Below are 24842 nucleotides of genomic sequence, written 5' to 3'. Positions count from 1 at the left end.
CTTTGAAAGTTTAGGATGAAAGACAAAGTATAATAGTTTCCAATTGCTTCAATCAGAATATCCAGATTGCTCACCAGCAGGAGATTTCCCTCCTTCTTTCATAACTATTTCCTGAATACCTAGAAATCCATGTACTTTTCACTCATATTAGTAAAACTTTAGTCCCTACTTGACTTAAAACTCAGAACATATGGGTATGTCAACTCTGGTAGAAATTTAAAAGTATTTAAAATACTTTAAAAAGTATTTTTCCATAAAGCTCTCCCAGGATCTAGGCAAAAGAAAAAAAGAAGGTTCCCAAACCTGTTTATGCACCAGACTATGCTTGGTAATTTCCTTATCAAGATAATTAAATGTTTCAACATGAGTTGCCCATCAAAGAGCTGTTGGCCAATACAAAAGTATATGCTCCTCTGGACTAACGCCAACCACTCAAAACCCTGCTTATATGATGGATTTAGCTAAGTTGGACACATAACTTAAATGTTTCCAATATGCTACCACAGAGGAATATGACTTTGTGAACTTTACTTAAAAGTATGTACTTGTTGCTCAATATCTATTTGCAAACTACAAAATTTTATTATGTCTCTGGATGAGGTCTTCAGTCATGAAACATAGTAAGATAAAATATTCTCATGGAATTCAAATTGGAAACCATAGTCTTCTTAGCGCCATATGTAAACCATCTGAGGGTGTGTGTTGGGGGGGGCGGGGGTGTGCATGTACATGTCTAGGAAACAAACTCACATTTTCAGAGGTCCTACACATTTCATGAGATTTTAAGTCAAAAACAACAAAAAAATAAAAATTAATAATAACTGAAAACAGAACCTATTTCATTTAGAGCCAATATTTTTGTTGGTTTTTGTCTGCGATCTTTCCAGTGTCTAAAACAGTACGTAAGATACAGCAAACGTGTAATAAATATTTGCTGAATGACTGAATGAAAACTATTCCTGAATGCTCACTATGTATCAAGGACTATTCTCAACACTTTACATCTGTTATCTCATTTAATCACTACAACTTTATAAAACAAATATGATGATTATTATTCCCATTTATAGAAAAGGACATTAAGGCACTAAATGGTTAAGCCTAGAATCATATTGTTGTAAGGTGGAGTAAAGATAATAAATGTAAAATCTGAATATTAAAAGCAAAGACTTAAAATATCACTATATACCCACTCACACTCCCAAAAGGGTAAAATAGCTATTTAGAATATGTTTAAGGCTTTGTATTATATTTCTGGAGGAACATAATGACTTCTGAACAATTCTAAATAACATGTTTTAACATTAACTAATACTTGTTAAATTCAAGTCAATGTTGAGAATCTACTATGTGCTTAACTGCTTTAGTATCTCATAAATAAAAAGAAATAAAATATTTTGCAGCGTATAATGCTCATTTTGCCCAAATTTTTAAGGAAAAATAAATAGATGTGTATTATACATGCATAGTACTATTCCTGTATCTATATGTTTTTAATTCTTTTGAAAATTTCTTGTACCTTGTATCTGTTCTTGTGTTTGTAATTATTTGTTACATAAAATTTCTTGTACCATAATATGTTAAAAAACAATGCTAAAATTCCTTTATAATACAAAAGGCAAGTATCTAAAAATAAATAAATAAATAAGTAAATAAATAAATGGTTGAATTAAAAATTAAAATTGAAAGTTTTCCTGAAAGTTTAGGCCAAAAACATGGGTGCGCATTATACACAGCAAAGTACAGTATATGTCACAATCCCTGTCCTCAAGAAGTTTCACGTATTATGTTAAGCAACATTGTAGATTTTTTTGAATAGGTAAATTTTTAAAAAATGATTCCACTTTCCAAAGAGTACTTTACTACATCTTATGTATTTCTATTCCAGGACACAAATCTGAAGAAAATCAAAATAATTTACCTGGTTCAGTAAGTAGAGAATCTTTGTAAGAATATGCAAACATCTTCTTGGATTGATGGGCGTTTCATTGAATAGACGAGCCTGGAAACAAAGAAGTTACACATAGTATGTTTTCTACTTTTTCCATCTCGGATTACAGAAAATCAACTTTAATTTGAAAAAAGACTATTATATATTTTAATTACAATAACCAAATAATGTTAGCTACCTATAGTTTTCAACTTAGTATATGGTATATGATACATTATTAGATGTGGCCTTGATTTTCCATTCTATACACTCTCTTTCCCTTAAGTCTAATGCTTCGCTTCAACTTGGTAGGCTCTACCTGTTAAGTAGGAATCATAATATTCATCTACATCACTTAAATACAATGAGTTTAATATCTGTAACTTCCTTCAATAACCTTACACTAAACACCTCTTCTGGCATTTTATTTAAAATTCTCAACATGTGGCACAGGCTGCATGTTTTTGCCTCTCTCTCTCCTTTGATGAGCAACCCCTCATCCTTTTCCCTCAAGTGATTATTCTCTGAACTCAGTTAGTTATACTCCACAATTCTGATTTTGGATCTCAACATTCCAGGGGCTCTCTGCCCACCATTCTAAAACGGAATGGAAACACAATGACTTCCGAGCCATACCTCCTGTAAGACCGCACTCTTCTCCAGATGCCGAAAAGGATTGGAGCCACTGCCTATAGCATAAAACAAAACATGTCTTTAATAGCTGTCCTACACAAACTTCTTTTCTATAGAAGGGTACTGAATGCTTGGGATAGCTTACCTAAGAGAAGTGGCCACTTGGATATCTGTGTATAAATTAAATATAATCATTTTGATTCTGAAACTATTTGTCATTGCTTCCCTGTAAGATTTTGCACTTTTGCAGGAAACTTGCCTGAAATGATTGTCTTCCTTCTCCTGTCCATTTTTACATGAATGTTACAAATATGTCATGTCCACACAACCAAGATTAGTAAGATTGTGGTAGGGCCCTTTGGGGTTCCCTAAAGGCAAGCACCATTTTATGTGTTTTTAACATTTACTATGAAGCAGAAGAGTTTAGCAGATAATCATATAAACTTAAAGGTGGAAGGGACCATGGAGTTTTTACTAACCCAGGCTTCTACCGCTCTTTATGAGAGCAACTATCAAACGCAGAGTTTTCTGTTTTGTTTGTAAGGTGGCTTGATATCTTCCCCTTTTGCTCTGGACCAAAGTATCAAGACGCCACTAATGGATACATTGAATGACCTATGTACCATGAGAGTATTGCCCCGTGGGAAGCAAATAGTGTAAAGGTCCCCGGGAAGACTAAGGTACAAGGCACCTCAAAGTTCATGTACACACACAACACGGTCCCGTGGACTTGAGACCCATTCTAGGCCCCACACTACCAGCACCCCTAGCCTCTTACAAGCGCACACCCATTCCCTCCGCCACCTGCCCAGCGCCCGCCGCCAACGCGAGCAGCCCACCCGGGGCGAGCGGGAAGGAGACGGCTAGGAAGAGAAGCGCCGGGAGAAAGGGGAGGCAGTGGGGAAGGGGGAAGAGGAGAGGGAGGGGGCGGGGCCGCCAAGCAAGCTGATGAGGCGCTTGGTGGGGGGGCTGGGCTGGAGCGCGCGACCGAGGTGGGGGGGAGCGCACCGGAGCCGGGGGAGGGGCTAGGGGCAGGCCCCCTGCTGGAACCGGCCCCCTGGCACACCGGCGCCCACGCCCCCCGGTCCGCATCCCTGAGAGCAAGTGGCGGCTGGAGGGGAAGGGACCCCCCCACGGCGGAGGGTGGGCGTCAGAAGCCCTGCGCGTACCAGACTCCTCGTCCTTCTTGTCGAATTTTTTAATCATCTTGGACCACTTCCCAGCGCCCAGACCCACTGCAACCTTCCCAGGCACCTCAGCCGGCGAGCGGAAGAGGCTGCAGGAAGGCCGGCCCCGTGCTCTGGCGCGGGTTGGGCCGCCCTCCTGTCACTCGGAGAGAAGGCCCGCCCTCCGCGGCAGGCGTGGCTGCTCCGGTCCCCTGGGGACGCGGCCACGCCCTCTCTTCTACCCAGAGCCAGCCGAGGCGGACCCGGCGCTGGGTCCAGGTCCCCGCTTCGGGGCTCCTGCCGTGACTGGTCGGTACCCGAGGCTCTCCCCGGCGCTCCCTGCGAGCGATTGGGCAACACGTGCCCGAAGCGGGCAGAATGCAATTTTATTTGGTTGACACGCCCTGGACGGAGACTGATGCTAGCCTCTCAGACTTCTCTGGAGACCGAGGCGAGAGTCCTGAAGTGTTTGTTTTTACTTAATGGCAGCGGTATTTTTAGTGAACCAATGCTGGGCCCTTCCAAAACGGAAGTCTTTCTCCCCAGGCGCGATTCTGGTGGGCTTCTCCTCCAGAAGCGATTCAAGGGTTAATGGTTCCCACTTAATCTTCGAAGTCGCCGTGCCACTTTGTGACTTCTTGGAGACTGCAACAAAACACAGTGCCTCTTGGTGAATGTGGCTTTCCAGAGGGGCTAGGACACTTAACGTGAGGCGTGAAATTGACCCACTTGGAGGGACGAGAAAAGGGGTCTTTACTCTTAGCAAGGGGAAAGATTTTGGACTACCGGACTACCATTCCCAGCATTCTTTATAGGAATTCTGGATTCGTTACCTTCTTTAAAACCCAGTTTAACACACTGCCAGTTTAGTCTTCCCTGTTTAATCTCACCCCTTTCAAATGATCCATCCAAAATCATATTGACATTCATGTAACTTACTAAGTTAAGGTACATTCACTCGTACATTCCTATCCCTCAGCCTTTTCCTCAAGTGTGTGTTGGTTTTCAGTCTCCCGCCTGAGAATGTAACTAAGAAACTCGACATTTGGCTTCAATGTCATCACTTGATCCAGATTCTCTTTCCTCTGTTCTTGGAAGCGTCCCTCCCCACACTTTTTGATGCACTGTGCCTTGTCAATATCCCTCCAATGTATTTCCTTAGTCCTACTGATAACACCTTAATTCTTGTCCTATCATCTGCCTCTTGAACAGCCTCCTAGCCAGCCTTCATGGACCCCATCCAAGCCATTTTTTATCTTTCTTCATTTGGATGCCTGGTAAATATGGGACATTATTGGCGGAAGGAAGTGGTTGCCAGCAATGGAGCTTTTACTTGAAGTGGAGATGTTTTTTTTCAACTTCACAGTAGATTGTTTTTGCCAAGGAAAAGCATCATAATGGGCCCTTTTAGGTACATAAGTCAAGTCAGTACCACCCCCCTTTTTTAGGGAAACTGTAAAGTCACTGTTATTGTTATAAAATGCTGCAGACTGGGATATTAAGTGTTCTGGTTAGAAATGTAAATGGAACGTATCCTTAATAGAATTGTGCCCTTGAAAAGTTAGAGAAATTCTCATCTAGATTAGATTCTAGATTAAACTGAACTGTGATATCCAACATACAGTATCATTTAAAATTTAACTCCAACTTTACTAAATGTACTATTAGCTCTTATGTTCGCCTTACCTGGCCTATAAAGTTTAAACTTTACTTTCCAGGTAGAGTTTCCCCTGAAGGAAATACAAATGGTCCTCAACTTACAATGGGGTTGTGCCCCAATAAACCCATTGTTAACTGAAAATATCTAAGTCAAAAATTCAACCTACCGATCATCATACCTTAGCCTAGCCAGTTTTAACTAAATGCATATTGCTTTTTCACCTCTGTAAAGTCAGAAAATCATAAGTCAAACTGTCATTAAAGTCAGGGAGCATCTGTAAATGTTCCTACTTGTTTCTTCTTGGGCTGAAATTTAAACAGGTTTTGGGGAAGGAGTGATCCTCTTCCCTTTCCTTGGGCCAAGGTTATTGGAGCCCAGGCAGCGAGAGCACAGATAAACCAGGGGATTCCTAAGCTTGATTAATGTGCTGGGGACTATGAAGGAACTGAGACCATTTTAAAGCAAGTAGCCTTTTTTTAAAGCAAGAAAAATCATTCCCTGTTGTTTTTTAACTTCTCTCCCCATGTATGAAGCATTGTTAAATATCACAGCTTGGTTTTGGCTAAATACGGGAAGCTAAGAGAGCACCTATGGGAAGCAGGTGGGCAGGGTGGGAAGTAGCAAATGGGTACAGGAGGAGCAAAGAAGCCATTAAAGGGATGGTAAAATATGACCACGGACCTCTGGAAAGTGATTATTTGGATAGGACAATTGGCAAAGGTGTTAAGCCATCACTGGGGTGGCCTTGTGGAACAGCTAAACATACTTCAGGGAGATCCAGAAATTGCTTGAGGAGAGGAACCCTGTAGGAGGAAATAACCTTGTCTTGAAGCCATAGCTGGTGAAGTCTGGGGGCCCATCAGTTATACTCCTAGTACACAAATGTCCACTGGGTGCTCTGCAGTTCTTCAGTGGGTCCCAACTGCTTCGTGGAGAAAACCCAAGCCCTTAATCACATAATCCTTCACAGTCTGGCCCATCTGTCTGTCCATACACTGGACATGTTCAGTAAGTGTTAACACTTACTAGGCACCCTATAAATGCCCTTAAATGAATGATCATTTGTAAGGAGCATTTTCATTATACATTCTTCCGTTCCACACAGACTTATCCCAAACCCCTTCCACCCCAGGTCCTGCCTCCTTCCCACAGAGACTTGTGTATCTCTGAGACACACAGATTTATCCTTGGGCCCCTCTAGAACAGTTTCCCTCGAGGGTGATATGTATACCACTGCATAGTTCTAGGAGATAATTTTAAATTTTAAAAAACATTTTAAATTTTAATTATTATAAATTTGATGAAATATATGTCAGAAAAAAAACATGTAATTAGTATATCAAACCCATGTTAATGATAGAGTGTTAATTAGGACAAGGACAAAAACAGTAAGAAAATAACAGGGTGACTAACAGACTGATATACCAAAGCTTTTAGAGTGCTAGGTGATACAGTGTGGGAAGCACCATGCAACAGCTTCTTGAAATTTGAGGATTTAAACAGAATCCAAAGCCTAGCCCCACCTGAGCCTCTATCAGTTCCTAGCTTCTGTGCTACAAGGAAAATCAGTCCCCAGAACCTCCACAAGAGACATCAATTTGCCCTTATCTCTTGTCCCCATAGGTTGTCCCACCTGCCCACATGTCTGTCCTGTAAGCCACTGCTTTGCAAGAGAGGAGCTTACCATCTTTTACTGTGTCTCTGTTACAGACTTGAGCAAAGGTGAGCTGAGGGTACATGTTTTTCTGTTTCCTCAAAGTACAGAACATCGAATATTTTCCTTCACTCTTGAAATCATTCTCGGTGGAAAACCTTAACAAAGAAAGCTCCTTTAGTAAATCCTAGGGCTAGCAGAACCAGTCACCACACTCCCAGATTCCAGGGGAGGAGCAAGGACAATGTTAGCAGGTGTTCCTTGGTACAGAGTGGGAATACTGTTCGGTGAAAGGGATGCTTTTAGATCCCAGCCTTGCAGACCTGCAAAGGAAGTTCAGGCTCTCCTCTCTCCTCTCCACACTAGATACAGGCTGCTCCTAGAACTAGTTTCCAGTGAAATCTCATAGCACATTGTTCCATGCTAGAGCCCTTATCATGCACTGCATGGGGCCGGGGGGAATGTTTCTGTTTCCCCAACTCATAGACTTTTGAATATTTCTCTTCACTCTTGAAAATCCTCATCAGTAAAAAACCTTAGCTGTGCATTACTGTTTCTCTCTCATTAGAGTATAAATGATGTTGGGGATTATATAGGGAAGCCATGTCTTATTTGTTTATCTTCACCCAAGGACATTTTCCCATTGCTTTTTAGAGAAAGCAGAAGGGAGAGAGGAGGGTGAGGGAGAAGCATTGACCAGTTGCTCCCGTATGTGCCCAGACTGGGAACCACATGCATCCAGACTGGGGATTGAATCCACAACCTGGGTATGTGCCCTAACCAGGAATCAAACCCATGACCCTTCAGTCTACAGGATGATGCTCCAACGAACTGAACCACATCAGCCTGAGCAGTAAGCTGTGTCTTTGTGTCTTATTAATAATATACATTTGTACCTATTTCCTACAGGCAAAAAAATATTCAATCATATCTAAAAGAAATGGTAGCATGAATAAGGAAATGATAGGAAAGAAAATGACAAGAGCAGCCAGGACTTCACCTAAACCATTGTTCTTGCTTGGATGCAGGACCCTTCAACAGTGTCACAGGGAAGACTGGTTTCAGCTTAGGTCTTAACATTTTTTTCTGAGGCATTGAAAGTAGGCAGACCTTCTCAGCAGTGTTGTGCTGTTGAGGAAACAGAGGGAAGGAAAGTGAGGGAGTGAAGCACGGACCTTGGGACTTAGAAGCTGAACTAAGTTCTTGAACTAAGTTCCAATTTCCCACATGATGCAACCACACCTATCTGAGAAGGAAGTGGGGACTCAGAATTTAAGAGGAGGAAGCAGTTCTGAATGGACCAGTACATGTTTGTTTCCCTGCCAAATGACTTGTCAGTTCCCTATGTAATTGATTGACATGCCCACTGGCCCTTTGAAGAGAGCCAGAGAAGAATTCATTTTGAGGAGGATTCAATTACTGAATTGCTTAGTAAACCAAACATTTGGTAATAAATGTTTGATCTCATAGCAGAAAAACAGGAATGGAAAAGTTATTTGGAATCCAAGACAGCACTAGCTAAAGACCACCACTGCATGAGTTTACGTATCTTGATTCTCTATCATATCATTAATGTCCCTCCTACTTCTTCCTACCTGCTTGTTCCTCTCTTTGTTCACTGCTTACCTTACCCTGTATACCTTTTTTCTATCTATAGCTTCTGCTTATTCATTTATATTTATTTCCCTATAACTTCAACCTGCCCCTCTCCTGTTCTTATGGTCCCTACGCTACTTTCTTTTTGGCCTCTCTGTGTCCTTACGCAGCTTTCATGGCCACTGCCTCTATCTCTTCCTTTCCCAATTCAGATGCCTGGAAGCAAGAAATTTGATTAGGTCAGGGATTGGGTTGTTGATAAGTTGGCTGGTTTCATTTTTGGTCAGTTTGGGTATGGTGGCGGCCACCACAGGTCACTCACCGACCAACGCATTTTCCTTCACTGGGTCTGGTGTGCGTCTCTGGTCTCAGCTAGAAATAGAGGATCGAGCCTAATTATACAAAATAGGACCTTATAGGGCACCCTTTCCTTCACAGACTGTGGTACAGTCCATTTCACTTAGAAGGGGTTCTGAGTGTAACCATCACAGTGGCAGTATAACCATCTATTCCATTCTCCAAGTTGCCAGCTGGAACCCACAATCTTTTAATACACATGCCTGGGCAAAAGAATGCTTCTTTAGTGGAAGATCTTAGGCTCTCAAAAGATGGTCACATTTTCTGGCAAGAGAAGGAAGGGATGCAGCATAAACATTAAAGAAGCATTCTAGATACTGGGCATTTCCATTTTCTTGGACTGGTTTCAGAGAGCCACATAAAATTAGCATGGTGCAGGTCTTTGACAAGAGGAGCCTTAGCTCTATTAATACAATCTGGCTGGTACCACAATTTGCTCATAAGTATGTTCAGGTCCTGCATGCGATCTGGAAGACTCTCAAGTGCCAGCTGTTGGAAGAGAGCTCTTCTTGTGCCAAGGTTACACAACAGTCCTGCATTTCCATCTCTACCTTGAGCAGCGCAGTCCTGGCCGGGGATTTGTCCCTCTCTCAGTGTGTATTACCTTACCCTGAGAAGCAACCACTTTGAGTGAGTGTACATTCAAAGGCACAAATTCTAGCCCAAAGAGACCATAGGCAAGAAATTCTTTATTAACTCCTTTGTCAGCATATACCTTTGGATACTAGCATCTTATCTTCCATTCGGAAAGGAACCTCTCACTGCCATTCATGTAGCAACTAAGGAAATACTAATTCCAAATTCACCATACTCTATTATAAAAATCTGTCTTGGGTAATTCCATTCCCAACTTCAAATTTCTGTTATAATTATATTCTTTGTTTGCACTTTTACTCATCTCATTTGATTTCTTCTTGCTATATTAGGTTCTCTCTCAAGACTATCGAAATCTTTTTTTATTTTCTTATTGATTGATTTGAGAGAGAGAGAGTGGAAACGGGGCGGAGAGAAAGAGAGAGAGAGAGATGGAGAGATAGAAACATTGATTGGTTGTTCCACTTATTGATGCACTCAGTGATTGATTCTTGTAGGTCCTCTCACCAGGGACCAAACCCCCAACCTTGGCATATCTGGATGACGTTCTAACCAACTGAGCTACCTGGACAGGGGTATCAAGTTTGTTTTTAGATCCTGATTCCTAAATCTCTCTTAAATTGATTTTTTCACTTCCTCTGCTGTTGATTTAGTTCAATTTCTCAGCACCGCTTACCTTGATGACTGTAGTAACATCCTAACTAATCTCTGATTTCTGTCTCTCTCACAAATAATGCATCTTCCTCCCGACCTCCAAAAAAAGGTCTTTCTAAATTAATGTAGATTTGATTATATCCTTTTATCTGCTGCCATTTACTTTCTCACAGCTCCCTAAATGTACCTCAGTTTCTCGTGTCTTTGCCCTTCACTCTGATTGGAATATTCTCCTTTTCTCTTGTCATGGGTCATCTCTTCTGGAAAGCCTCTCTGATTACTCCCTTTCTCCCAAAAGAAATATTGTTCTTTATTGTGTATTAGGTCTATATCTTGCATATTCTTTTATAATTCATATACCCTGCTATATTATAATCACTTTTATAGATCTCATTTATTGATCTGTCTCTCCTGTTAGACCCCAACCTCCTTCAAGGTAGAAACTGTCCTGTAATCATCTTTATATTTTAGTTCTTTGATTAGTGTATTTTCAGTGATTGGTTATCAAATTGACTTTGAACTTCTTTAGTATATAGCAGAGTCCCAAAAGCCTGGATGCTGTGATAGTAAATTCCCTGCTCTGTTCCTCTTCCCTTAACACCCAAAAGCAATGAGTATAAAGTATAACCCTGTACTCCTTTCCCATTGAGGTATTCACTTCTGTTCCTTATTTTTCATTTCTCAATTTATCCTGTATTACTTTATATGCAACTAGAAAGGCATCGGGTGGGTTATCCTTTGTCAATTACAAACTAAATATCTTTGTCCGGGGACAAACAATCTCAAGTAAAGCCTCTGTTTTCTCTGTGCAATGAAGTTTCATGACCCAAGCTCATCCAACTCTTTCTCTGAGTATTTCCTAGGCTCTCCCGATCCTGTTCGGTGAAGCATGTGGCAAAGAATTAGAGGGAAAAGGTTGGATCCCCAATACTATGTTAAGTTAGCTTCCTTCTTCAAGCTAACTCCACATTCTTCAGGGTCCTTAGGGTGCGGGGAAACTTCCCCAGGCGCCATTACCTTGAGCAGGAACTCCTTGGGAAAGTATTTTGGTGGGAGGTCCTTTCCTTGCTGGCCCATCGGGGATGGAGGTGGGTTGTTGGTCAGGATCAGTAAGGTCTTATCCTGATCATACTCCGTGACTTTGAGCGTGAAGCTTAAGACTTTCTTGTTCCGAGCCATGAGTTTCTGCAGTGCGCTGGGCTTCAGGGGCTCATAGTACTGACCCTGAGCAGACAGACAGAAAGGAGTCCAGGAGACAAAGGGATGACGTCAAGAGAAGATGAACAATCAGTTGGCTAGTCTTCTGCCTCTATGGGGTAGGGACGAAGGCGGGACAGGGACTGGACAAATCCGCTCTGACGCGTGTTTATCAGGAAAATGTCTGAAGCTCACTGGTCCTCTCTTCCCTCAGGGCATACCCCACACATAGACTGAGGGGCTGGGGAAATAACATGGAGAGATTTCTACATTAAAGGGAGAAAGATGACTTAATTCTCCTGAAAGAGTGTAACAGAATTTGTTCAGCCCAGTGAGGCAAACAGCGAGGTTTCTATGCTAAACCTCACAGGCCTTCTCTATACCTCTCCGAGGCAGAGAGTGGAAGGGCCAGCACCCCCATCTTCTCACCCAGGGAGTTTTAAGAATGGGGGTGATACCAGCATTCCCACCCACCAACATTTTCCCACAGGCATGACTACATTGCCATGCATAATAAGCACAAGGTTAAAAAGGACAAACAGTCACAAAAGACAGCATGTCACTTACGATGTGGGTTGGGGGAAGGGGCAGTCCCACTAAATTTGTTTTTCTGTCAACAGAAGGAAAGCAGAGGCTTGGAAAGGGAGGAAAGGAGGGGGAGAGAATGAAATAGCTTCTGATTATTAATATGTTTCCTTAACTTAAAAAGAATATTTCAGACACAGGGACCACCTTCTTCCCAGTTCCTGCCTGCTTGCTCCCCACCTTTCCCCGCATGGCCTCTGGCTCGGTGTTCCAGAGCAGCTCTGCACCCCCCTCCCCCACATCCTAGGGGCTCATGCAGTCACTGAAGTGGCAGTCCCTGGAGGACACTCTGCAGCGGGCCTCTGTCCCACCGCTGCACCTTGCTTTTAGGGCTCTTGGGGGAAATCCTTTATCCACTTACCAGTTGGGGATGGACTGTGTAATGCTGAAGGTTCTTGAGAACGAATTTGGATTGCCCGCCTGGATCGAAAATCTAGAGACAATAATCGAAATTAGTGGTTTCACGCTGCACCTATCCTAAACAGTGTTCCATTCCTGCCTCTCACTGAAATGGGGTCCCTGCTTTCCATGAAGTAAAGGGAACCGTGTGCCTATGGTTTGCACCGGGCACACTGAGCTACTAGGAGGGGAAGTGGACAAGGGCAGTGTCCAAGTTCAGACAGGGGTGAATCTCTCCAAAGATCAAACTTCCTTCTTCTGCCTTTTCAGTTCTGTAGGAGTGAAATCAGTTGAAAATCAACATGGAGGACAACCTTTGAGGAGAAAAGCAAGTCACAAAAAAGGGCGATAGCTTAAGGGCTGTGAGCGAAGGGAACGCTGGGGATAACCACCAAGTGGGCTGGGAGAACGCAGGCTCACAGAGGAAGGGAGAAACAACATTTTGCACTTTTTTTTTTCATTTTTGAATGGTTCTGTGGTGTATGATTCTTCCCAAAATGTTACCAAAATAATTGAATTTTGCTAACACTTGTGTCCACCACTTTGCATTTTTCTGCTGGTGGTAGTGCTGATGATTGACAGGTGGAGTGTCCTGTCTGGTGGGACACGGGCGGGCCACCTGCTTCTCCCTCCGCTGACCCCAGCGTGTTGCCCAGCCTCAAGCTCAGCCCTAGGTTATCTGAGGATAAGTAAGTCACAGGGATGAGAACCCAAAGCGAAAAAGCTGAGTTACCTCCTTTGGCCTTAGCAATATCAGAAATCAGAAAAAGTGGAGGGGCATATAATCCTGCATTTGGATCAGCATTTCTGGAGATTGCCACGTCCCCGCCAAGGGATATGTGTGGGAAGGTGGGGTCCGGAAGAAAGGGGACAGGCGCTTGAAACGGTGGCTGAAGCAAGCAGGTGAGGAGGGGGAGTGGAAGGAAACCCGGCAGAACTGCGGGGGAGGGCAGGCCGTGGTCTCCTCAGCCCGGCAGAGTCACTGCACGCATTCCTTCCGGAGCGCAACATGAAACGTGGGGCAAATCCAAAGATGCGATCATTTAATTTTGATTACCTTTTGGAAAACTAAAGTCTCTCTGTTCAAACCGGAAACATATTGTGAAAAACCTGCCTCACAGATACGACCTATAAAACAGGTATTTAGAATCGTATGCACAGAAGTCTAAGGAAAATTTCTTTGGTAGGAAAGGTGTAAAGATTATTATAGGTTTGTTTTGTTTGTTTGTTTTTAATGAATTATAGTGGGGAAGGTCTCCGGGCAAAATGTGTTTACTCCTGAATGTTTCTGAGGTAGTGCACCTCTGCTCCAAATCTGTCTCCAGCAGATGACGCAACCCACAAAGTGTCGAAACTGGAGTAGGTTTGAGCTTTGTTATGTTGGATAGCAGTCCCTCTGGCTGATAAAATAAAAGTTGGCCTGGAAAACTCACTTAAGTATAATAAACCTGGGGAAGTAACCAAGCTTTTGCTGCTAGAGGTGGCCATGAGTTCTAGTAAGTCAGGGTTGAACGCTCACTCGCACCCTAGGATTCGGCCGCTGGTCCCTGGGTTTTGCGCCCTGATTTATTTCTCTCCTGTTGGTCCCCTGTCTCTCCTTTCTTCCGTGTCTGTTTCCCTCTCATAAAATTGGATCAACTAACCTTGCTTTCTGCATAAATCCTGACCCTTTTCTGCCTCTCAGCAGAAAGTTTGGAAGACATGGCTTATAAAATAAGCAACTCCAAGGAAAGATTACAAATGAGCATTTGCTAATTCTCTTCCTTACCTCATCATTGTCCACAACTCCCTTCTCCAGTTTAATTGCATTAGTTAGAGAAGTCTTTGGTTTACCAAATGAGAACCTGAAAAAAAAAAAAAAAGGCAGAACATCCAGTTGCTCAGCGGCTTGTTCTTCTGCATGCTCTCAATCTCTTTCAATGAAGTTGGGGAGCCTGACTTAGAATTAGAAAAGCACAGTTTAGGTGGCCACTAAGTGAAACATGTATGGGTAGTAAAGAGTAAGATGGACTATTCAGCCTGTGTGTCAGGGGAAAACAAAACCTCAGACTGAAGAATTAAGCAAGTCGGACCTCTTGGAGACATCTGATGAGTTGATTTCTTCTAACCTAGGGGTTTCAGACCACCAAAGGAAGTGCTCTAGTAGAATGCTTAAGGAACTTCTTTTAGACAGTTGGACCCTCATAATACCCTGGAACATGACCTATAGTTTTGAATGCCTGCCTCTCCAGGTGGAAATGGTTCTGCGTGCACCATGATCAGTCAATGATTCCATAGAAGGAATATAGTTAGTGGAACTTTACAAGTAAATTTCCAGTTTTTTATGACCAACCTTGTACTACTGGCTCCCTAGTGCTCCTAACCACCTATAATTTTCTCTTCATAGAAGTGGGGTAGTACAAATAATAACCAATGGCAAATAATCTCATACTCTGCACTTTCATTTTCCTTCCCACCCTCCACCAAGATACCAGCTCCCTTTGTGGGAAAGAGGGCAAGGGGCAGAAGTCAAAATCTTCAGTAATAAAGTATTTTGGATTCCTTGACTGATTCTTACTAAACCCATTTACCTCCTGAGCACAGTGGAGGGTGCTCAGCAGTAAGATTGGGTTAATGACTAAAATAAGTGGCCTTCTTCCTCCTTGGAGATATTTTCATTTGTGGGGTTAAACTAGCTCAAATTAAGTAGGATCCTACAACTATCTCAACAAGACCTCTCTCCTTTAAAAATAAGGGTAGCAGAGTAAGGACCAAACTAAGAAAAGTAGAAATAGCCAAGCTGTGCCATTGGTGGGTCAATTGGCTATAGCATGGTGCAAATAATCCCAAACCCAGGACCAGATCACATTCAAGGATTGGCCATTTCAGGCCAAAGGTCTTAAAAATAGCCCCAAGGGGAGCAGGTAACAACACATTGTGGATGAAACAAAATAAAATTTGTGTCCTTTCGATGTGTCCTACTACCTTAAGCTATCTAATAACAAAAAATCCATTTTTACGGTACCACTTTCAAAATAATTCTTTGGTATCTAAAAGGCAGCAGCAGATTCCAGATACTTTTCTCCAAGGCCAATTTAAGGCATAGAGCCACATGAAAAACGCTTCCTCGGCCCTGCAGTGCCTATCTCGGAAAGAAAAACCTGGTGCTTTTCTTTCAGAAAAGCTACTCCAGCTGTTGCCTGAAACATGGACCAAGATCTGGTTTTTGATTTGAGGACAGTCCATCAGTTGAAAGGTTTTAAATGAGGCTTTAGTCTGCAACCAGCACTGTTCCAAGTGTTATGGGCTACAAGATACGTTCCTATAAGATGACATCTACGACATAGGTGGGCAAACAAGACTACACACATGGTAGGTGTCTTTTGTTCCATTGCTGTTCGCTGCTCAGCGGGCCAACCCGAAGCAATTATTCACCCAGAGGCCAAACTCAATGCCTCTAAATGGTCCTCTTCGTGACGGGGTTCAATTCAATCCAGACATTGTTTCCTAGGCACACAGCCTGTGCTCAGCCGCGTTTGCCATCCTGTATGGGAAACAAGAGGAGACGGAGAGATGCGGTTCTGGATGGAGACAATGCACCAGACATGGGGACCCTTGCCCTCAAGAGCTTCAGTTCAGTTGACTAATGGCAGCAGGGAGGAGGAAGTGATGTTAAATCTGAAACAAGGAGGACAACTCTCTTGGGGCCTCAGTTTCCTCATCTGTAAAAGTGGAGACAGTTAGCCTAGCGATTTAAAGGTGACCTTCTTTTTTTTTTTTTTTAAAGATTTTATTTATTTATTTTTTTAGAGAGGGAAGGGAGGGAGAAAGATAGAGAGAGAGAAACATCAATGTGCAGTTGCTGGGGGCTGTGGCCTGCAACCCAGGCATGTGCCCTGACTGGGAATCGAACCTGCGACACTTTGGTTCGCAGCCTGCGCTCAATCCACTAAGCTATGCCAGCCAGGGCTTTGAAGGTGACCTTCTAATTCCATGCTGTTGGTGAGGTTTACCTCCATAAAGATCTAAAATAAAATTAATTCATGGGTTAGTAATGGGAGAGAGTTGGAGGAGCAAACATCCTCCCTCAATATGACCATGTTTGTCTGTAGATTAGGCCTCAGAAGCTGAGAAAAGTGTGTGTATATCAGTAGAGAGCCAAAGGGAGTTGCTATGTTTTACTTATTAGAAATGGAAGAGAAGAGTTGGGGATTTAGAACCCACCATTCAGAGAAAAGAAAGGTTAGTGGTGCTTGAGGCGGGGACATTTCCCAAAGGATGTGGAGACTGAGCTGAGCCTTGCAGGACTGTTTGTGAAACAGCCTAACTGGAAGATTACTTGTTTTGTTGTTGTGTTAAGTAGCTACCATTAAAGACGTAACAGTAGATAGGGAGGGTGGGATCAAATTCGGGGGTCTTGACAATTAAGTAGAACTTTCATAAGGCCAATCAGCTGAAGCTCTTACAAAGTCCATGGGTTTGGAGGAAAGATCTGTGTTAGTGTTGATGGTATCGCTAGGTGATTGTTTAGGGTTATATCTAGTTTAATTGTCTCGACAGAAACCCTAAAGATAATTGTCTAAAGTTTATGACTAGACTGAGCTAAACTCTGAAAGTTCCCTTCAAGGATGATAGACTAATGAGCTTTTCACTCTTTTCTCACATATAGTTTTTCCAGCTCATGGATATATTAAAATTAAAACAAATAGGAACCATTGACTTGGAAGATGGAAATCTTGTGCTGCTTGCCTGGGTGGAAAAACAAATCACACACACACACAAACTACCTCAAAAACAAGAATAGAAATAGCTGGTGCACAGTACCTGAAATGACATCCGGAAATCTTAACTTCAGGGAGAGAGGCAAAATTCCTTGATGTGGAAACTCTCTACCTTTTGAAAATATCTGAATTATTCTTCCCTTGATTCCGAAGGAGACACAGGGCATTGTGATGACCAGGCAATCTAGAATGCTGGGGTGTCCTATGCCAGAGGCAGAGAGCAAGGAGTACGTCTGCCCCACTTTGTTCCCTAACCTGTGACTTCCCCACACACACACACACACGCGTGCGTGCGCGCGCACACACACACACACACACACACACACACACACTGCCCTTTTCACCATATTTTAATCAGTCTCTCTCTTGGCCAATGTTTCCCCTCCGTTCCTCAAGCATAATGAGCCTTCTTCTCTCGCTTCCCATACTTAAAACACTCTCCCACCTTCTTCAAACCATTTGAATCTTCTTTACGTTCCTGCTCAAGTGTTTCATCTTCAGAGAAGACTTGCTGGATCACTTTGATTTCAAATTCTAGCCTCTGGACACTGTTTTTTGTGCATGAAGTTGGACAGCATTTTGTAGTTCTACCTATACTTTCAATTTGTGTAAATATTGTTTACCTCCTAGGCAGTAAGGCCACTGAATGTAGAAATGTGAAATTATATATATGTATTTCTTTCTCCCACAGTGCTTTGTTATTAAGCATTCAAAACCAATAGTTGTTTATTTCAATATATTTACCTAATATTTATGACGTGTAGCTACTGGGAACCAAACATAAGTCGGATATTGGGCCAGGAGGAGGGACAAGGAAAGAGATGAACGCAACAGGTTGCAATGTCTAAATTACAGATAAGTTCAGGATGCAGTCGGAGCACAGAGGAAGAGCACTTAGCTCAGATGAGAAGAGACTGGGAAAGAGTCAGATCCGATGCCTAAAGTGAGTGTGGAAAGAGGAGTGTGAGTTAACCAGGATTTGGTCAGGTGAAGCAAAGAGAGTGTGGGTATTTGAGAAAGAGGGAGCAAAAACATGAGGCTAGAACAAAGCATGACCTGTTTATGGGAATTGCTAATAACTGTGGTATGCTTGGAACAGAAGATTTAACAGAAGAGTAGCAAGAGATGAGACTAGAAAGGTAGCCAGGGTCCAAATCCTGGAGTGAAGTCCCTGATAGAAGCTTGTAGGTTATTCTCTGAGTAATGAAGGGCTATCGAGGAATTTCAACTAAGGAGAAACATTGAATGGTATATATTTTAGAGCTGCAAATGGTGGTAGTGTGAACTGTAGATTTTAAAGATGCGAGGAGCATAGACTGGAAAAGTGCTCACAGATTTGTGCCACTCACCCCTGTCTTCTAGCTCTGTGTGGCTTATTAAAGATGGTCAACCGGATTCTCTCTACTAGGAACTTGAAAGTTTGATAAAGACACACAGAGATGAAAGATGACTGCATCCAAGTTACCCCGTGCAGCGTCCCAGACAGAAGGACTGAGCTGCACCCGCTGAGCTCTCCAGGGTCGCCCTAGATCTAGCCTGCCCTAAAGCATGCTTATTCAGTTTTCCCTTCAGTCCTGTGAGCTTTCCCAACATCCTTTCAAATACGTCCACCCCCCTTTCTTTGTTTAACTTAGAGTTCATTTCTGTTGTTTGCAACCAAAAGACTTAAACTCTTACAAACTCCAAAGGGAGGTGTTGGCAGTAAAGAAGGATTTAAAAAGGGGGTATTGGGAAGCTATCCTAATTAATAATAATTGGCTCTATGGGCTAATGGATAGAACCACTTCTTTAGCTTGGTTACAGGAAGGAATGGAGGTGCAATTTACTAAATTAGACAATAAAATGATGGACCAAGTTTGAGGGATTTTGGATTTGGTCAGTTGAGTATGAGGTGCAAATGTGGATGCTGCCTAGTAAATGGTTTAAAATATGGGTCTGGAGCTCAAGAGAGAGAGGCTTGGGACAGAATTATGCATTGGGAGTCAGCCTCAAGCATACAGGCTGGTGGAAGCCGTTGGCGTAGATGAGATCGAGCGGGAGGAATGCCAAGGCACAGGACAGAGCCCCAGAGGTTGCAGACACCAAAGGCAGAGCATCACACTGAAAGGGAGTGGCCGGAGGATGAAGGCGCACCAGGAGAAAGGAGCCACAGAAGTCATGGGAAGGGACAACTCATGCAGATGGGAGGAGAACCTCTACCTCAAAGCATCTAAACTGCAGCTTTTGAAGGTATTGAAAATGATTTTTTAAAAAACTCACAAAAATTACCAAAGCTTAATAAACAATCCAGTACAACCAGCTATAAGGCAGATGCATCTAGAATGAAAAAAACCTACTAGGCTTGAGTTCCTGGAAGAGCCAAGATTTGCTTGAATAGAGACCCTCTGATAAAAGCCACCACCCATTCCCCCCTACTTGCCTTCTTTTTCAGACACGGTGGGGCAGGGTGGGGGGGCTGCATCAACGAAAACTCAGGCTGATCATCTGTTTCTACTAGCCCTGGATTTTGATCTATGACAGGACTTAACGAATGGTTTCCCCTCCGCAACTTTCCATGTCCAGAAGGAGACCTCACACCCCAGTTAGGGAACAGCTGGGCAGCGAGGATGCAGTGCCTGCGGTGGCACAGTGCATGCTGGGAAAGGTGGCCTTAGGAGCAGAGAGCAGTAAGTGAGGGCACGAGGCAGCAAGAACTCTTCGTGGAACCATCTTCTTCTTTTCCTCCGACTTCTGAAATAGAAACCTCTATAGGAACTGGAAACGTCTACCCTTTTGACAGCTCTGGTGGTACCTGCCCTTCTTTCCTTCCATGGTGAAAAAGTAGTGGCATGGAGAGCTGGGCAAGGCAGCTTATCCCATTTTGGCTCTTCCTTTCTTAAAAAGTCTGCCAGCAACATGTCATGAGGTCTCTGGGGAGGTTCTTCCTTCGTCAGGGGGAGGGCTGTCGTTTATCAATGACTACAGGGAGGTACTAGGAGGCCAAATGTATATTCAGGCTCCAGCCACAATCTCCAAACCACCTTCTAACAACAACAAATATCCCTGATATTTGGAACTTATCTGATTCTTGAATGTTTTTATTAATTGCTTCAGAACCTGTAGGGGGAGGAGATATGTCTGGTACCTCAAATCCTTCAGTGTGCTGGCTGCTGCTATAGTTTTACTGTTCTGTGCTGGTCCAGACCCTGGAGAACCAGGAAAGAAGGGTTTCAGAAAGTTATCTCCTCAGCAAAGCAAAAATGAAAGCTTGCTACAAATGGGAGACTGAGAAGACAGCTTTGCCCAGCAACCTGCCTGCCATCCGTGGGCAGAGTGGGACCGCAGTTTATAAATCCATTTCTCTCATCTGCTGACCAACATGGAGTCTCAACAGAACTAGCATTATTCAGCGATGAATGAATGGAAATTGATTTTCGGAGCTAATGACCTTTATGAGGAGGAAAATGTAGCAGAAGTAATAGCCACACTGGTATAAATAGGGAGCTAAGAAAGACTGCCAGAAATAGAGAAATATAAAGAAAAGCAGGAGATTGGGAATCTGGGAGGTTCAAAGCCATGAAATTTGTTTATAAATCTGTGGGTTAAAAATATGTGCTCCCAGGAAAGAATGGAAGTTGTTGTAGTGTCAGGAATATGGGAACCAAAGAGGAAACAAAAAGGAAAAAAATTAAGGTTTTTACATATACCAGAAGGACAGTAAGGGGTGGAAGGCGGTCACAAGAAAGACCAGGGGACTAGAGACGCCCGCCATGGCAAATTCCTAAATGCTTGGAGTGTGGTGGAGTGACGCGTGAAGGGGAGGGAGGACGTGCCTTTCTGATTGAGGGCCCCCTCTCAGCCCCACTGGCACGTTTCATTCCAGAGCCTTCCTCTGGATCTGGTTTAATGGAGCCGGGGAACAAAGTCATTGATTCTCAGCTTCGAGATCCAAGCGTCACAGACCCCATTGTAAGACAATGGCTTAGGAAACAGAAGTGATTAATTTGGGTGCCTCTCTAGGAGAGTGGATTTATTAGTGTCACAGAATTCTACCCTGATGTGGGAGACATAGTGTCCCACATGAGTCCACCCCCCAAAGGTGGGCTCTGGGCATCTAGCACTAATTTATTGGCATCTCAGTGATGCTGAACCAAGAAACTCCCCCTCACTCTCTCGCTTTTTAAATCTTCTCGGGCCTTCCCTTTCTTCTAAGTAACATCAGTCTTTGCCTGGTGTGACAGCCAGCAGCAGGGACTCAGGAGAATGCATGATCACACCAAGCTATACCTATTCTTTTATACATTACATTTTTATACCAAACCACATGTTGAATTTTGATGCTAGCAAAAGCTTTAAATACACTGGTATTTGGAGGCTCAGGGGGATGGGGATTGAGGGTGGGGAGGAAGCTCTCGAGGCCACTTCTTTCTCCCTTTCCCACTTTGCTTTCCCTCAAGAAGGAAATTTATCTCGCGCTTTGGGCTTCCTTTGTTCTTTGGGGAGATCCTATAAGTGAAAAGATTGCAGAAATGGGTTTGCCTCACTCCCCTGTTCAGACTCTGGCCCCCTATTCACCTTGTTCCCCTTTCTTTCACGTGGCAGGTCTGTCCAGAAATTCGGGCTTGAGCTCTCACAGAGGGAAGATACTCCTTCAACTCTGCTTTCACTCAGTATTGCAGGCATTGATAAATGGGATTTTTTTTGTGTGTGTGTGTGTGTGTGTTTTTGCCACAGTCTGTTTTTTATCATTCTGCTTAGCCAGGGCTGCAGGCCAGGACTTCCAACAAAAGCCTCAGGCTCATTTTTATTCATTTATTTCTTCATTCATTCAGCAAATATTTACTACACACCTGCCAGGCCTCTTCTAGGTTCCAAGAGTACAGATGTAAACAAGACAGATGGAAGGTCCCTTCCTCTCAGAGCTTACACTGGGGCTGGGGGAGAGACACAGTTGTGGTCTGTGTCTGCTTCGGGACATCTAACGGGCATCTCGGACTTGACAAGTCCCAAGTAATTCTCGATTCTCCCTCCCCTCCAAGCCCATTCCTCCTTCAGCCTTTCCTATCTCAGTAAGTGCAACTGCCATTAATTCTGTTGTTCGGGCAAAAAAAAACACTTGAGAGTTATCCTGGATGTCTCTCGTTCCATCCGCTGCACATCCAAGCTGTCCATCGTCAAGTCCTAAAGATACCATCTTCCACATATTTTTCAAATGTGACTGCTTTTCAACGGCCCTGGCCTACCCCAAGCTCCCTTCCCCTCGGGGCTGCCTAAACACAAGGATAACTTTCTTTGAGATGAGTCATCTTTGTGCGTGAGGGGAAAAAGGGGAAGCGATGTTAGGGAAGGAACAATATATCAGACAGAGATCAGACTGCACATTGGCGGTTCTTACCAGCTCTATTTCCCTTAAGAAATCACAGGCATTTTACGAGAAAGAATTCTAAGTGATGTTTCTGTGGCCCTTTGGAAGAGTCTATGAACTGTAAGTGTGCCGTTTCCCCCAGTCTGCAAACGGGGCCTGCTACTGCTATGTCCTCGTGAACACTTCCTCTGGCCCAGAGACAGTGAAAAAGTCCCACAGGAAGAGAGAGAAAGAAGCAAATGTATTTCTGTAGATAAATATTTTTTAATATAAAAAAAACCCCACAGAATTTTTCTGCTCAAAGCCTGTCGATACCTTCCCGTATCATTTAGAATAAAATTCAAACTCCTTAGCACATTATGTAGAGCCCGTGTGACTCCCCTTCCCCTCCCTAACTTCACTGCCTGCCAGCGTCTCCGCCGTGCCAGCGGCTCTTGCCATCTTGGCCTCCTCGCTACTCCTTGAACACGCTGAGGTTCAGGGAACAGCAAGAAGCTTTCTCAGGCTTTTGTTAGTTCTGTTCTCTGGGACACTCTTCACCAAGAATTCCTATGACTTGCTCCCTCGCTTTGTTCATTGTTCTGCGCCACTGTCACCTTTTCAGCAAGAGCTTCCTGAGGATGACACTCTCCAAATAGTCACTCTCTCCCAGTCCCATTCTGTCTCTTTACTATGCCTTGTCATGCTTCAGAGCCCCTTAGGTTTACCTGAGTGTGTATATTTGTTCATTTATTATCTGTCTCCTTCATGAGGACATGTGTGCCAACGTGGCAAGGATTTCCCATGCTTGCTTCACCGCCGTATCCCCAGTGCCGGGAACAGCAGCACTTGGCACATGGCAGACATGCAGCAAACGTTTGTTGATCGAATGAATAACTGAAAACTCACAGAAAAGTTCCAGGTAGACTACATGAGATTTGGGGGCTTATTAGTGACAGGCACTGTTGGTGAGACTAGATAGCCATCCCAGACTTTCTTCCTTTTTTATCTTATTCTTTTCTTTTAATCCTCACCTGAGGATGGTATGTTTATTGATTTTGTGAGAGACAGAAACATCGATTGGTTGCCTCCCATATGCGGCCTGACCAGGGATCGAACCCACAGCCTAGGTGTGTGCCCTGCCTGGGGAGTGAACCTGCAACCTTTCGGTGCACAAGATGATGCTCCTCCAACCAACTGAGCCACCCAGCCAGGGCTTATCTTATTCTTAAAGAAGAAATACCAGGTGCAAGGAAAAATCAGCATGGAACCAATATGAAGGGATTTCTATGGCTTATCCACAGCCTCTCTGAGGTCTGCCCCTGCTGACCCACCCTCCGCTCTGTGCTCTCCGTTTGGCCCTGGTATGTCCATTAGTCAGGACCCGATCACGTGTGCGAACACCACAGCAGTGCAGCAATGACGACACGAAGACAGAGAGGCCCCTGCTTACAAGAAGAATGACACAATACCATCTCAAAGGCCGAGAGCTCACTATGAGAACCTGCATCTGGGATGCCTTTACTTAGGGAGTCAGGCTGGCCCCCAAACAGTGGGAGGGCGCCCACCAGCAGGCAGCGTCTGCTGGGTGTCTCAAAGGAAGAGAGAACTAGGGCTTGAGAATGTTAGCTTTACAAATGACAGAAGGCAAACTAGGGATGTATCACCGAGGAACGAAGAGAGATCGATACTCGGGAAGGTACAAGAGCTGAAATGTCAAAACTCGACTTCCATGAAAGAAAAGAAGAATGTCCCTCTGATTTTTCTGTCTGGACCTAACTGCTTTGCCATTTGGGAACTGAGCTGGCAAAGGGTTGGGGAGATGTTTCGATGACGGTAGGTTTGGGGACGTGACTGGGTCCCAGAGAGATTTAATGGAAGAGGAAAAGAATGACATTAGGGAGCAATTTGAAATTACACCCCAAGAGGGAGCCTAGACCCAGGAAATTACTGAAAGTCGCCCTCTGATGGTAACAGGTAGAAAATCCCTGATAGGAACCATTGGGGGACTTCTCTTCCACGATTCCCAGGAATAAAAGCTTTGGCAAAGGGTAACTCAGGAATCCATAAGCAGATACAGAGAGATTTTGAGTTTTAGGGGAAGTTTAAATCTGAGCCAAGGAAAAAATATAGTGATTTGGATTTAAGGGAACCAATATAGCTAAAGAGGCGTTGGAAAGTTAATCAACATAATAGTGATTACATTATTACGTATATTTTAGACGTTAAAATATGTAATTTAGAAAGTGCAAAATAACCTCTAAGTAGCGAGTAAATCAACATTTGAGCTTTGTGTGATTGGATCTGCAGGGAGTCCGGTCCGTCTCCCCAGCA

The 24842-nt window shown here is 43.6% G+C and overlaps 2 protein-coding genes across 2 annotated transcripts in view; both read right to left on the bottom strand.

Annotated features, from left to right (window-relative positions):
- The window catches only part of COPG2 (COPI coat complex subunit gamma 2), a 130216-nt gene extending 126367 nt beyond the window's left edge, over positions 1-3849 (bottom strand). Inside the window, exons 1-3 of the mRNA XM_045855747.1 lie at positions 3733-3849; positions 2567-2619; positions 1922-2002 (exon numbers count right to left, since the gene is read on the bottom strand). Of these exons, the coding sequence (XP_045711703.1) occupies positions 1922-2002; positions 2567-2619; positions 3733-3769 (171 nt within the window). The 5' untranslated portion in view covers positions 3770-3849. The remainder of the gene's footprint in view (positions 1-1921; positions 2003-2566; positions 2620-3732) is intronic.
- A 355-nt stretch (positions 3850-4204) lies between these two features.
- On the bottom strand, positions 4205-19996 carry TSGA13 (testis specific 13). Its single transcript, XM_045855582.1, has 7 exons — positions 19977-19996; positions 14194-14269; positions 12388-12459; positions 11262-11468; positions 8044-8171; positions 7074-7201; positions 4205-4374 (listed from the first exon to the last, which is right to left on the bottom strand). Exons 1-7 carry the CDS (start codon positions 19994-19996, stop codon positions 4205-4207), a joined length of 801 nt encoding a protein of 266 aa, XP_045711538.1.
- Between the last annotated feature and the right edge of the window lie 4846 nt (positions 19997-24842).

The sequence above is a fragment of the Phyllostomus hastatus genome, unplaced genomic scaffold (genome assembly GCF_019186645.2).
Source record: "Phyllostomus hastatus isolate PE091 unplaced genomic scaffold, TTU_PhHast_1.1 phas_scaffold_114, whole genome shotgun sequence".
Taxonomy (NCBI): domain Eukaryota; kingdom Metazoa; phylum Chordata; class Mammalia; order Chiroptera; family Phyllostomidae; genus Phyllostomus; species Phyllostomus hastatus.
The sequence above is the reverse complement of the archived record's forward strand: the minus strand, read 5'-3'. Positions and strand labels throughout refer to the sequence as shown.